Consider the following 14,980-nt stretch of genomic DNA (forward strand, 5'->3'; position numbering starts at 1 on the left):
AGCTGCCAGCGTGTGTGAACTGTGAGTTGTGGGTGTGAGGCATGCAACAGTGCTAAGTATGTGAGGGTGAGATAAAGCAAATGCTTTGAACAGTTGAGTACTGTTTGAAAGAGATTGTTGGTAGGTGAGTGACCGGGGTGAAGTGAATTCAGCAGTGGATGACGCTCGTTGTGCAGTTGGTGGGATATACCACTTGAAACTTGAACACTCATCTTGACAGCTTGTGTTAAATCATTGAACTTCTTCCCACACTGCATTCATGTTCTTGGAGCTATACTCCTGGCATTTACCTCCTCCGCTACTTCCTCCCTCTGCCTCTTGAGCATATGTCTGGCAGACCTCCTGCCCCCCTGCGGCTACAGGTTACCCCTCCTTCTCTCCACTTCTTGCACCAAGGCCTCCAGTGCATTATCAGAAAACCTTAGTGCACGCTCTCTGGCATATTCAGCCATTTCTCAAAGTATCAGATTCAGTTTTCAAACAACTCCCATCACTTCTTACAGCCACAATGCAGGCTGCCTTTAAGTAGCGTTAGCCACTCACGTTATCGGGCCCCCTGTTGATACGTGCAGGCAATGAACAGTGCAGCAGTCATGAAAATCAGCAGGCAGCACCAAGTTAACATGCTGCCTGCAGTGCAATGAACGGGCACGGGTTAATCAGGGACCGTGATCCCCGCTCCTGTTTTTGGGGTTTATCTAATTTAACCCCCGAGGTACCTTCAATCACAAAATGCACCATTAATCCTGATATTTTTTTGAACCAAACTAACAGCATATATTTCTTTTCCAGATTTATTGCTAATGTATTACTTTCAGAATGTCTAAGCTGTGGGGTATAATTTTTTTCCAGTTGTATCACTGATCATAAGTCACTCATGGGGCGAGGTGGGGTGGGGGGCTAGGGGTGAGTGGGAAGGCTTTCCTCTGGTCACTACATGTAAGCAATATCATTAACATAACAGGAATATTTCCCAATGGTTTGCTATTCTAGCAAAAACAGGATGACAATTTTATTAGAAATGGTGATTTAGGAGAACGTTTGCAATGTTGTCAACCCAAAGTCCTCAAAATTAAGCTGTGGGACAATAGGTACAAACATTTAACATGCCTGCCTGAAATGACTCTCTCTCTATACTTTAGAACAGACATTATCCCAGTTATTTTAAATGAAAAGGAATTTCAGATGAACACATTAATCATTCATAACTATTATGCAAAAACTTAATTTCAAGGCCCTAGTAATCAGAGGAAATCTTTCTCCCTTTCCTTTCCCTTCTGTTGAGTAATTAGGTCGGTCCTCTTGTGGGTTATCAGTTCTGTCCCATGCCTCTTTGTAGTTGATTTGTTTATACCATTGTACATATCATATCATTGTCCATGGTGTGTTGTATTTATACAACATGACAGGGCTGTGTATGTGTAAACAATTATGGTGATTCTTCAATATATAAACATTCCTGAATCCTGTTTTCTCCATGCACTCAGAGTAAATGTCCCCTTTACATTACAGAGCAGATGCCCATAGAAGCCCCAATTTCAGTGGCAGCAATCAGATGCTATTGCTGCCTGTTGAGGACCACTTAACGAGATGGTTTATCTCAGTGCCCCTATACTAGAGGCAGTAGCTCCACCAGTAGCAAGTATAAATGCTGCTGGTGGTGTTTTTTCTGACCATGAGTGGTTTGAGTAGTCAGCCCACCCACAACATAACCTTACAATACCTATCTTAGACTGATGGTGTAGTTTTCTGCTTGCTGGCCTGTTTAGACTTTCCCAGCCATGAAATGAAAGTTACTAATTGTGACTTTCAAACAACTACACAATGGAAATTTGGATGAATTCCACAGCACAAGCATTTTCAGCATATTACAGAACTACTTCTATTTTAAGTGGGGATTCATGCTGGCAAATGGTTTTACAAGGAAGTACCTCACCTCAAATGGCCATCCTTCATATGTGAGGGAGATAGTGAGTGAATATTGGATCATGGAGGGGGCATATGCACCTTTCAACAAGGATCACTAGACAATGATCCTGCTGCTTCTTCCCCTCCCTAGCTCAGGGTGCTCATGCCTATTTTAGCACCCTTGGCTGACATCAGCTAACTTAGCATGGACCAGTGAATCTGGAACCTTCTTCTGTATATGTCTGAATTACACACTGTTTTTGTCTTACTGCAATTGATAAACTCATACAAAATCAGTCATATGTGTCAGCATTGTGCACAATATGTTGATCTGAGATAGATATTGTAAGGTTATGTTGTGAATATGATTAATTTTTCTTTTTTATGTTTTGCAGCAGGATGTCGGGACCTGAAGGCAAGATAAGTGCAAAAGCTCTATATGGTGAGTGTTTTCACTAATTTATTCTTTGTTCAAAGAGAAAATTAAGCTAGCAACCTAGAAAGAAATGTAAATTGCTGCTGTCTGGGGTACACTTCATTCAAATCTAAATATAGGTTTGTGGAAGTCAAAGGGTTTGATTTAAGAGATGAGATCAATCCATTTGTAATTAAACACATTTATATTTGAGGACTGGGTGATGCAATGGCTGGGAAAACTAGCCGAGAAATAACTGTTGAGATTTTAGCATGCAAACTCTTAACACTTTCGTGTGACATTCCTCTGCACGCTATTTTAGTGGAAATGTTAACCTGTTTATTTTTAAATGGATTAATATCAATGTTAAAATAGCTATCAGAGAAATGTTATTCAAATATATTAAGCATTCATACATTCATATGTATTCAAAGAGTTATTTATAGATTTTGCTTTCAGCTCTGCGGCTAGGGTTGAAATCCACTTGTAAGAGTCCAAATTGAAATATACCTAGGGCAGCCTTAGTGCGTCTGAGACCACAGCACAAAACTGATTATAATTCAGCAGTAAATTAACAGTCTCACTTTGAAAGGTCACAAGGATGGCTGATTAGTGTAGGAACTGCAACCACACTCGAAGACCAGAGGAAATGTCCGTCTGAGATTGAGGCAGTGTTGAGGAAGCTGTACACTGGATGTGGCCTCTGCCATATCTAACTGACAGTGCCTGATGCTGTTACTGAATGTAAAATGTGGGAAAGATTTCTTTTTCCTAGCAATGAAATACTTCCAAATAAAACTCCCCACTCTCCCCATAAAAAGTATTTTTGCCAATAAAATAATTAATAAATCAAACACACGTACAAAGGAACACTGCAAACATACCTGTACTTGCTGCAACAGAAAATTCTTTGATGGTAACTATGTGATAATGCTCACTGAGTCATCATTGTTTTCTGGCAATCTCTTCTACAGAGCATATTTCACTGTTCAGATCTTTTCTGAATTTATTTCAATGCACGCTGACATTCAAAGAGCCTTACCAACACACCTAACAATGCTCCAGAACTGGAAATTGCTGGCTGAACCATTCTGGTGGACAGGAAGGAGCTGAGAAGAAGTTACTTGAAATTTATTTTAAAATGTATCATCAGAGCTCCCCCCCCCGACCTACTGCGTAAAGGTGCCTCCCAGTGTGGTACTGTGTACTGCAGTCCAGAAGTCAAACATTCATTTCCCGGTTTAAAGAATGACCACTTCTGTAAAGTAATGTAACCAATTAAGCAGCTGGTGATTTCAAAAAAGAAGAGGGGAAGAGAATTGATGATAAAGTATATCACAGGTTTTGTGGTACGGTTGGCAAGAGTAATAGCAAATAAATACGTTTTACTCTCTCGCTCCAGTTGGACCATGACACAGAAATCTTGCAGAGTTTTTAGTCGTTTTTAAAATTCTATGTATAAGTGAAAATTCTGACGTACTACAGAAAGCTGCCATTGAACTAGATACCTCTTTGTTTTTCAAAGTTTTGAAATGTGAGTGAACTGACAATTCATAAAGGTTCCATCACACTTGGGCACAAGTGAGGTAAAGGCAGCTTCTGGTTAGCTTAGCACAGAGCTCAAGGAATGTGAACATGTAACTTCATAGAATTTGAATAGAACTCCGTATTCATAGAATCATAAAATCATGGAAATTTACGGTATAGAAGGAGGCCATTCGGCCCATCGTGTCTGTGCTGGCCGAAATTTTGTTTAGATTCTGATTTCCCCGCATACTAAAGTCATCCAAATTATGGAATGTGCATTTGACAAAAATGTATTTTTTATCTGTGTTGAATTTTTAATTAGTGTTTTGTATTGCTAGCAACAGTATGTAAGGTGTTAACACGCAAGGTCATTCCAAGCATTTCTCCACAGGAAAGCATTTAGCTCAGCCCAGAAAAGTTGGCCCAAAAGGACTCCACAAGGTGCAAGTTTCTATGACCAAAAAGGCGGGGCTGATTTTATCTCGGCCCGCCCAGCAGAAGTGGGGGAGTAGAAGCCCTAAAATATCTGTGTTGCATTTACCGCCCCATTCCTGCTCAGATTCCGCCCACTTTTATATTTATAGGAACATAGGAACAGGAGTAGGCTGCTCCGCCATTTGATAAGATCATGGCTGATCTGTGATCTAGTTCCATATACCTGCCTTTGGCCCATATCCCTTAATACCTTTGGTTGCCAAAAAACTATCTATCTCACATTTAAATTTAGCAATTGAGCTAGTTTCAATTGCCATTTGCGGAAGAGAGTTCCAAACTTCTACCACCCTTTGTGTGTAGAAATGTTTTCTAATCTCACTCCTGAAAGGTCTGGCTCTAATTTTTAGACTGTGCCCCCTACTCCTAAAATCCCCAACCAACGGAAATAGTTTCTCTCTATCCACCCTATCCATTCCCCTTAATATCTTATAAACTTCGATCAGATCACCCCTTAACCTTCGAAATTCTAGAGAATACAACCCCAATTTGTGTAATCTCTCCTCGTAACTTAACCCTTGAAGTCCGAGTATCATTCCAGTAAACCTACGCTGCACTCCCTCCAAGGCCAATATGTCCTTCCGAAGGTGCGGTGCCCAGAACTGCTCACAGTACTCCAGGTGCGGTCTAACCAGGGTTTTGTATAGCTGCAGCATAACTTCTGCCCCCTTGTACTCTAGTCCTCTAGATATAAAGGCCAACATTCCATTAGCCTTCTTGATTATTTTCTGCACCTGTTCATGACACTTCAATGATCTATGTACCTGAACCCCTAAGTCCCTTTGGACATCCGCAGTTTTTAACTTTTCACCATTTAGAAAGTACCCTGTTCTATCCTTTTTTGATCCAAAGTGGATGACCTCACATTTGTCTGCATTGAATTCCATTTGCCACAGTTTTGCCCATTCACCTAATCTATCAATATCCCTTTGTAATTTTATGTTTTCATCTACACTGCTTACAATGCCGCCAGCATTTGTGTCATCGGCAAACTTAGATATGAGACTTTCTATGCCTTCATCTAAGTCGTTAATAAATATTGTGAATAATTGCGCCGGGCAGCCCAGGTGCCCACCTGAATCGGCCGGGAGCCTCAATACTATTTGCAGATTGGGGTCCTATGATTTACATAGGATTCCAGTGCAATTTTGAGGGACAACTAGTGCACGCGCTGCCCAGTTGTACCGGGCGCTGCAGCAGGAAAGGCCCGAAAAGGAAAGTTCAGAATTATTCAGTTCAGCAAAAAATCATTTTTAAAATCACAAATATCTTTTCAATTATTAAATGTCGAATATGCATTTAATATTGATGAATGGCTACTTGATCTGAAGTCATGGGGATAAATTATAACCCCCCGAGAAAGGGTGGGTTGTGGGCGGGTGGGCAGTGAAAATTGTTGGTTTTGGGAGCGGGACCAAATCCCGGCTCCAACCCACCGACTTCTGGGTTTGACCCAGACGCGCTGCTGAAATCCGGAAGTCCCAGAACAGGCCGATATTTAAAGGCCCAACTAACGACATTGAAGCAGTTAAGGGGATTACATTTTTGTGTATTCAGCCAGAAAAACGATTTTAACTTTCCTTTAACACGTCTCCTGTGGCCTCTGAAGGACGCCATGGAAACGGAGGCGTGTTGCAGCCGGTACCCATTTAGACATTTAAACCAGTGATTGACACATGAAGAAAAGGTGAGTTTTTGCAGCAGGGCAATCAGTTCTCTCAGACAAACCTTTGGCTGAGAGTTCTTTATGTTTAGACTGAGATTTCTTTGTTCACACTCAGAATTCTTATGTTCACACATACTTGCCTACATTTTGGACACCCTCAAACTGACACCATCAGTATGGGGGGTGCAGTGGATTTATTCAGCAGTACATCTAAGGAGGAGGCACATCAGCATTGGCGGCAGACATGGTGTGCAGTTCTGGGAGTTGCAGCTTCACAAAACTGAGGTGCACCTCAAGGACCTGCAGAAGGGCAGAGAGGGGACCAACAGAGGGGCCGAGGTCGCAGGAGGCACTACTGATGTGGGCGGGTCTGCAGACAGAGGCTGAGCTTCCTGGACATCTCTGAGGAACAGTACCTACGAAGGCTCAGATTGAGTCGCCAGGTGGTCGCAGACATCTGCAGGCTCCTTCATGCATAGATGCTCCCGGCTGGGCCTGGTGGGCATGCATTGCCCTTCGCAGTTAAAGTCACCACTGCCCTCAATTTCGTAGCCTCTGGATGCTTCCAGGGCACCAACAGTGACATCACCAGGATCTCGCAATTGTCTGCACATAAGTGTATATGACAGGTCATGGATGGGTTGTTTGCCAGGGCATGCGAGTACAACTTCCCCCATCACCGACATCAGTCAGACTGAGAGGGCAATGGGTTTCCACTCCCTGCCTGGCTTCCCAGGGATACAGGGCACAATTGATTGCACACATGTCGCAATCCGAGGACCTGCACATGAGCCAGGGCTGTCCATCAACCGAAAGGGGTATCACTCCATCATTGCACAGCTGGTTTGCGACCACTGGAAGAGGTTTCTGCAGGTGTGTGCCAAATTCCCTAGCAGCTGCCATGATTCCTTCATTTTGTACGAATCCAACATCCCGGCCCTTTTTCCACGCACAAGACAGGCTTAACGGCTGGCTCCTTGGGATGTCCCCCTGCAGATGTGGCTCATGGCACCTCTGAGAAACCACACCAGCAAAGCACAGCAGCGGTACAACAACAGTCACATCACCACCAGGTCTGTCATTAAAAAAGCCATAGCTCAAGATGCGCTTCAGGTGCCTGGATCAATCTTGGGGTTCCCTTCAGTACCCACCGGTGTGGGTGTGTAGAATAATAGTCGTGTGCTGCATCCTGCACAACTTCGCTCAACAGAGAGGGTTACAGGTGGATGAGGACCTATGTGCTCATGAACCATCCGCACCTGCCATCAACATTGAAGAAGACGAGGATGAGGAGGAGGAGGTGGAGGACAAGGGCAGATCAGCAGCACACCTGGCTGCTCGTGATGCCAGGGAGTCATTCATACTTGATAGATTCTCATAAGGAGATCTGCAAAGTAAAGATTGTGAAGATAGGCTGGGGTTGTTTTCCTTGGAACAGAGGAGGCTGAGGGGTGATTTGATTGAGGTGTACAAAATTATGAGGGGCCGAGATAGAGTGGAGAGAAAGGACCTATTTCCCTTAGCGGAAGGGTCAATAACCAGGGGGCATAGATTTAAAGCAATTGGTAGAAGGATTGGAGCGGAAATTAGGAACACTTTTTTCACCCAGAGGGTGGTGGGGGTCTGGAACTTACTGCCTGAGATGGTGGTAGACGCAGAAACCCTCAACTCATTTAAAAAATACCTGGATGTGCAGCTGAAGAGCCATGACCTGCAGGGCTACGGACCAAACGCGGGAAAGTGGGATTAGGCTGGGTGGCTCGTTTCTCAGCCGGTGCGGACACGATGGGCCAAATGGCCTCCTTCTGTGCCATAAATTTTCTATGATTCTATGATTCTAAGTACTCGGACCACCTGGAAAAACCACCATCACCACCAACACCTCCCTACATCATTAGCTACATCATTAAATAAATTTAAAACAGAAATAGACAGTTTCCTAGAAGTAAAGGGAATTAGGGGTTACGGGGAGCGGGCAGGAAATTGGACATGAATTTAGATTTGAGGTTAGGATCAGATCAGCCATGATCTTATTGAATGGCGGAGCAGGCTCGAGGGGCCGATTGGCCTACTCCTGCTCCTATTTCTTATGTTCTTATGTCCCCATTCCGTTTGCCCTACAACCACACATGCACCCATTGAAAACACGCCCAATGGGTGGCATCAAGTTTCTCCGTGCATGATGAGGGACATGCAAGGGCACTTTCATGAAAGGGACTCAAGAATGGTCAAGATGTGGCAGTGGTGGTGAAAATTATAACAATTATAAATGAAAAGCATGCCATTTAGTTGGACACCCTTGTGCATATCCTTGGTGAACACAAAAGCTTCGCCTTTCTCTTCCTATGGGGTACATCCCTTGTAGCTTCGGCAGGGATAGTGGAAGGTTGTTCTGGTCCCGGCCCTGACTACTGAGATGCTCTGGGCCTACGCCCTCTAGGTTTTGAAGCCCGTGAGAGCCCCGCCAAAGACTATGCACCTGCACCTGTGCAGGGGCAGAGTCTGCCATCTGGTGAGGAGGCAGCATTGTGTGTACTGGTTGAGGGGGGGACAACGGGTGAGACGTGGGAGCACCTTGAGTAGCATCCCCACTTCCATGTCCCCTTTCGCCATCATCCCTCCCCTGGGCCAGGGCAATATCACTCCCACCACTCTGCTGGACATCAGCTTGGAGGATCTGTGATGCCTTGTAAGGCCAGTGCTAATATAACTGTCTGCCTGTTTAAAGCGGCAGAATGTTGTTCACCCTAAGTCCGCACAGCCATTGTCAGGGCCTGAATGGACTCATTTGTGAGCTGTGCTTGAAGCCCCATGGAGGCTAGCCTTCCCTCCATCGCAGACATTCCCACACTTACCTGCGCCACCAGTCCACTAATGGACTCCTCCATCCTCTCCGCTAATGTGTGGCAAGTCTTCCAGTTTGTCGCAAAGGTGCATCTGTACCTCAATCATTCTCCTTTTCAAGGAATTGCTCCCGAGGTTCAGCATCAGTGTCCAGCTGAGCAGAGCCTGGAGAGGAGTGCTCCCACCAATGCGGACTCTCCACAGCTGCCCCTGCCACCGCTGTCTGCTCGTGCTCACTTGTGTATGGTGACTCACCAGGTGACAACCCAACTAACTCTCCAATAGTACCCACTGAGGTGTGAGTATCTGCGCTGGTGCATGGCTCGCTATGATGTGACGGTGCGCCTTCAGAGGCATGGAGTTCCTCTGAGGAATCGCCCTCGTCCACATCGTCGACCTGTTCAGCACTCCTTGAAGTCCCTGAAAGAGAACATACAGCAATATTAAGAATCATCGCAGAACTGATGTTGCAATGAGCATCCTGAGGTGTGCAAGAGGTCAATCGTTGATAACATCAATTCACATTGTGTGTGAGGGATGTTAAAGTCCTGTTGCCAGACGTTTGCAGGGTGCCAGTCTCGGCATTTCCGACGACCAGGCATTCATGCATCCGGCTTAGTTCCAACGCCTCCTCCTCCGCTTCTGTCAGGGCCACTGCTTGTGGTGACCCTCCATCTAGTCCTACTCCTCTCCCGTGCATTTTGCGCTCTCTTCTCCTACAAGGGGCAAAAGAACAGACGTGTGAGTGAGTGAGGGTGACAGAGTCACCCGATGGATGAATTGGTTTGGGTGAGGCTGCCCATGAAAGTGATGCATCAAAGGGTAACTATCAGACAGATTCATCACATTGCATCAGCATTGGGGTGAGTGGGAGTGGTGCGTTCACAAATGGGGAGGTGAGGAAGTGCCCAGAAAGTAAAGGTAAGTTGATAATGAGACTTAAGTGAGTGTGAGGAGTGATGTGATGGAGTAGTCTTGGCAGGACAGAGTGAGAGTGGGAGGGTAATGTGCACCACAGGACATAGGTGAATCAATAACTGTGCTCAATTTTCCTGACCTGGTTAGGTCATTAAATTGCTTCCTGCACTACACCCAAGACCTGGGCACCGTGCTTCTGCTGCTGACCTGTTCTGCCACCTCCAGCCACGCCTTCTTGGCAGCAGATGCAGGTTTCTTCCTCCTGTCACCTGGGTATAACAACCCCCTCCTGCTTCTCACAGCAGCCAGAGGGTATTTGGAGAGGCAGGGACTGATTAGGAACAGTCAGCATGGTTTGTGAGAGGAAAATCATGTCTCACGAATTTGATTGAGTTTTTTGAAGGGGTAACCAAGAAGATAGATGAGGGCTGTGCAGTAGACGTGGTCTACATGGACTTTAGCATAGCCTTTGACAAGGTACCGCATGGTAGGTTGTTACATAAGGTTAAATCTCACGGGATCCAAGGTGAGGTAGCCAATTGGATACAAAATTGGATTGACGACAAAAGAGGGTTGTAGAGGGTTATTTTTCAAACTGGAGGCCTGTGACCAGCGGTGTGCCTCAGGGATCGGTGCTGGGTCCGCTGTTATTTGTTATTTATATTAATGATTTGGATGAGAATTTAGGAGGCATGGTTAGTAAGTTTGCAGATGACACCAAGATTGGTGGCATTGTGGACAGTGAAGAAGGTTATCTAGGATTGCAACGGGATCTTGATAAATTGGGCCAGTGGGCCGATGAATGGCAGATGGAGTTTAATTTAGATAAATGTGATGTGATGCATTTTGGTAGATCGAATCGGGCCAGGACCTACTCCGTTAATGGTAGGGCGTTGGGGAGAGTTATAGAACAAAGAGATCTAGGAATACAGGTTCATAGCTCCTTGAAAGTGGAGTCACAGGTGGATAGGGTGGTGAAGAAGGCATTCGGCATGCTTGGTTTCATTGGTCAGAACATTGAATACAGGAGTTGGGATGTCTTGTTGAAGTTGTACAAGACACTAGTAAGGCCACACTTGGAATACTGTGTACAGTTCTGGTCACCCTATTATAGAAAGGATTTTATTAAACTAGAAAGAGTGCAGAAAAGATTTACTAGGATGCTACTGGGACTTGATGGTTTGACTTATAGGGAGAGGTTAGATAGACTGGGACTTTTTTCCCTGGAGAGTAGGAGGTTAAGGGGTGATCTTATAGAAGTCTATAAAATAATGAGGGGCATAGATAAGGTAGATAGTCAAAATCTTTTCCCAAAGGTAGGGTAGTCTATAACGAGGGGACATAGATTTAAGGTGAGAGGGGAGAGATACAAAAGGGTCCAGAGGGGCAATTTTTTCACTCAAAGGGTGGTGAGTGTCTGGAACGAGCTGCCAGAGGCAGTAGTAGAGGCGGGTACAATTTTGTCTTTTAAAAAGCATTTGGACAGTTACATGGGTAAGATGGGTATAGAGGGATATGGGCCAAGTGCAGGCAATTGGGACTAGCTTAGTGGTATAAACTGGGCGACATGGACATGTTGGGCCGAAGGGCCGTTGGGCCGAAGGGCCGAAGGGCCTGTTTCCATGTTGTAAACTTCTATGATTCTATGATTCTAAGTAACTTAAGGGAGGCATCCGACAACCTGGGTGTTGCCTTTCCTCTATGTCCTTCAATTCTGCTTTTTACTACTTTCTCTTTCAAAATCCATTGTTGCATTGGCCAATGCAACAATGGATTTTGAAAAAGAAAGTAGTAAAAAGCAGAATTGAAGGACATAGAGTGGGCTTTCAATCCCGTCATGTGGGTGCACAATCCGCCCACTGTGCTGCTCGGAAACACAAAACCTGGAAGTAGAATTAAGTGTCTTCAGTTGAGGCACGATCACTCGAAAACATACACGAAAATTTTTTCCCAGTATCCCACCCACTCATTGACCGCGCCCCCCCCCACCGCCTCCGAGATCCCGCCTCATTGTTAAGTTTTACCCCATTGTGAGAGAGGCAGCCATTGTTTGCCTTTTGTTTCTGTATACTTCAATGGAGATCGGATTGCATTTCTGTGGGATGCCTGTTTTACCTAGGAGACAGCCTGCATTCAGATTTTGAATTTTACACCAACAGCTGTGTTTTATTAAGCCTTTTGCTGATTAGAAAGAGTTAGCTTGGATTGAGTATGTAAACTTCTGTTTAAAATCTGTTTAGACAGAAACGACTGGCATATCTATTGTTTTATGTATCAAGGAGGATAAAGAATTACATATTCCACTGTGCTATACTGTTTACTGTTCACTCATCTGTTTTATGTAAATAAACCACTTGTTTGATCAAAGCCTGAGTCTCCGTCTGGTAGGAGTGTATATCCAGTCTGCTTTCAAAGAGAGCAGAATCCCGTGGTGGCACATAATACATCCATAGACAGTTCTCAGTTATGGTGCCTGGGTCTCACTATCATTTATCTAAATATTGGGCAGGAAAAGATACACTCTGGATCGTAGGGGATGCAAGATCCACCCACGGGAGTGGCTGGTGACACCAAACCTGAGAAAATATCTGAAATACCCAAAAATGTGATATTGCACTTTACTAACTCCAAAAATGTTTGCAACAGCTGAAGTGCTTTTACAAGAACCCCAGAATCACAGATATTTATTTGTCACAGAAAATGCTACTCCCTGAAATGACAAGAGCTAGATCTATATTATACGGTGAGGCAGATTATAAGCCCATTCAATTGCACAGAGGCTGCATAGGTTCTGCCACAAGACAACTTAAAAGATTGAGACTGTAGTCTCTGTGAGAAGCCGCAGCTGGAGCTGCACCCCAACCGTTGACTTTCCCTTTTCATAAGTTGCATGCTGAGTAGCTGCCATCGTCAATATGTTTGCCTTGAACAAAGCAAAGGCAGTCATTTCACAGTATGGTGTAATGTATCACCAATATTAATGTTGAGGGTACAGTTGTGTTCTTGTCTGTCCCCATTATTGACACTTGTGTTTCTAAACAGGGTTACCATCAAGTGTCTGAGTTCTCAAGGTGTAAGAGAAGTAAAGGTAGTCTCTTAAAAAGCTATTAAATACTGCTTAGTCTTTCAATAAAATGGAGTTGTGCTGGTCATATCCTGTGATATGTCCAATTATTCATGGTCTGTGCAAAAAAGTTGGCTTGCTGGCTTTTTCTCATTCCATGCTTTCTTACATTCTTACATTGGGAAACAAAAACTGTAACTTAACTCCAGTTTTAAATAACACAAGCTATTATCTACACCATGATGTGCTCTTTGTTACTTCTGTATTTGTCTAGTAGATCAGGCAACACAGTTTTAATTTCCGTTTGTATTTGTTGGAATTTTTAATTATACTGCACCCATGGACCACAGCCCAAAGAAAAGGTAGGTATATTCAACAGGTGCTTCTTCCTTTTTATGAGCTGTTTTATTTGTCTCTTCCTGTTTTATTTACAGTAAAATTCCACCTGCAAGGTCACCACGTGGAACCATATAAAAAGCATGTTATGTGATGTGTGTTACAGAGAAGGGATTTTTGTCTGATCTGTGAGAGTCAGAAAGAATAACTGCATTCATGACTAATTTTTTTATCAACTATTTTAATAAAGGTGTCAATCCTTTTAAAATAAAGGACTAAGGGATTTCCTATGAATGCATTAACTCATGCATAACTAATACCTCACATTGCGATTTCATTTCCTATAGATAATTTCAGGCACGTGAATTCTGTATATATTCATGAATAATTATTCCGTTATTTTACGCAGCCTAAGATTTTGGTTAGTAGAATTCTGTTGATAAAGTTACAGTTGTCCACAATTAAACTCTTTTTAAAGACCTAGTTAAACAGTAGTTTGAGAAGGGGCTCCTCACTAAAGCTTGCCGATAAAATCGGAGTTATTTTGGATTGTACAAAATGAAAGACATGAAAAAATTCACTAAATTTTTTAGAACGGTAACACTTGTTGAGGATACATTACATGGACTTACAAAGAATTTTGCAGCACAGAAACAGGTGCTCCACACAAGCTTCCTCCCACCTTACTTCATCTCAGCCTATCAACATATCCTTCTATTCTTTACCCTCTCATGTACTTATCTAGCTTCCCCTTAATTGCATCTATGCTAATTGCCATAACCATTCCATGTGGTAGCAAGTTCCACATTCTCACCACTCTCTGAGTAAAGAAGTTTCTCCTGAATTGCATGAATTTTCTATGAATGCAGTCATAGTATAACTTTAAAACAGGTAACACCTTTGCTAAAATAGTGGACAAAAGAATTTCAGACAATTACATTAACATTATTAATATTGTACGGCACAAGTTCAACACAATTGTTGGATAAACCTGAAGTGTCTGCCATGTTTGTGAAGCGCCTTCACTTACAATCGTCTGAAGATCTAATTTTAAAATTTGGATGGCCGACCGGTGGAATGTGCCAGGCACCCGCCTGTTCTGGGGGAAAAGAGGCCGGAGCCATTTTGAGGCCTGGGCCTTATTTAAATGGAACTAGCGTGCTACAGGCACCAAACGAGCGGCCTGATGCAGCTCACCAGTTTTGGGCTTGACCAATTTCAGGTAGGTCCAGGGGGGTAGGAGGTGGGGAGGAGGTAAAACGTAGGGGGTGAGTCCAGGCCGTCAGCAGCCTGCAATATTTTTATGGAGCCAGGAGGAGCACTCCTGCTCCTTCTGCCTCCACAAAAATATAACTTTGAAAAGGTCTTGGGGCCGTTTTTGAAGTGGCCAGCAGTGATCCCTTTAAGGATCGCTGCTTAGACCACTCAATTGTAAACAATTTTACAACACCAAGTTATAGTCCAACAATTTTATTTGAAAATCACAAGCTTTCAGAGGCTTCCTCCTTCCTCAGGTGAATGTGGAAATGAAATCCTCGAACCTTTCGCATTTATAAATCACAGAACAATACCTGGTGATTACAGACAGTCTTTCCAACTGCCCATTGCCAAGGCAATCAAAGTGTTCAGACAGAGAGGTGTTACCTACAGGGCCACCGAATATACAAACAACCAAAAAAAAACACAAACAGAGAGAGAGAGGCAGAAACATAGAAACATCTGGAAGGAAGAGAAAGACAGCTGTTTGGTTTTTTTTGGTAACAATCGTGTTTGACAAATCTATCAGTTTTTGAGTGTGTAACTAGCAGAG

The 14,980-nt window shown here is 43.8% G+C and overlaps 1 protein-coding gene across 5 annotated transcripts in view; it reads left to right on the plus strand.

The window, feature by feature from the left end:
• eps8l2 (EPS8 signaling adaptor L2) overlaps window positions 1-14,980 on the plus strand; it is a 237,256-nt gene that overhangs the window by 101,965 nt on the left and 120,311 nt on the right. For all 5 annotated transcript variants that reach the window (XM_067993818.1, XM_067993819.1, XM_067993817.1 and 2 more), the window contains one exon: window positions 2,304-2,350. In XM_067993818.1, coding sequence (XP_067849919.1) covers window positions 2,308-2,350 — 43 coding nt within the window. In that variant the 5' untranslated portion in view covers window positions 2,304-2,307. The remainder of the gene's footprint in view (window positions 1-2,303; window positions 2,351-14,980) is intronic.

The sequence above is a fragment of the Heptranchias perlo genome, chromosome 12, assembly GCF_035084215.1.
Source record: "Heptranchias perlo isolate sHepPer1 chromosome 12, sHepPer1.hap1, whole genome shotgun sequence".
Taxonomy (NCBI): domain Eukaryota; kingdom Metazoa; phylum Chordata; class Chondrichthyes; order Hexanchiformes; family Hexanchidae; genus Heptranchias; species Heptranchias perlo.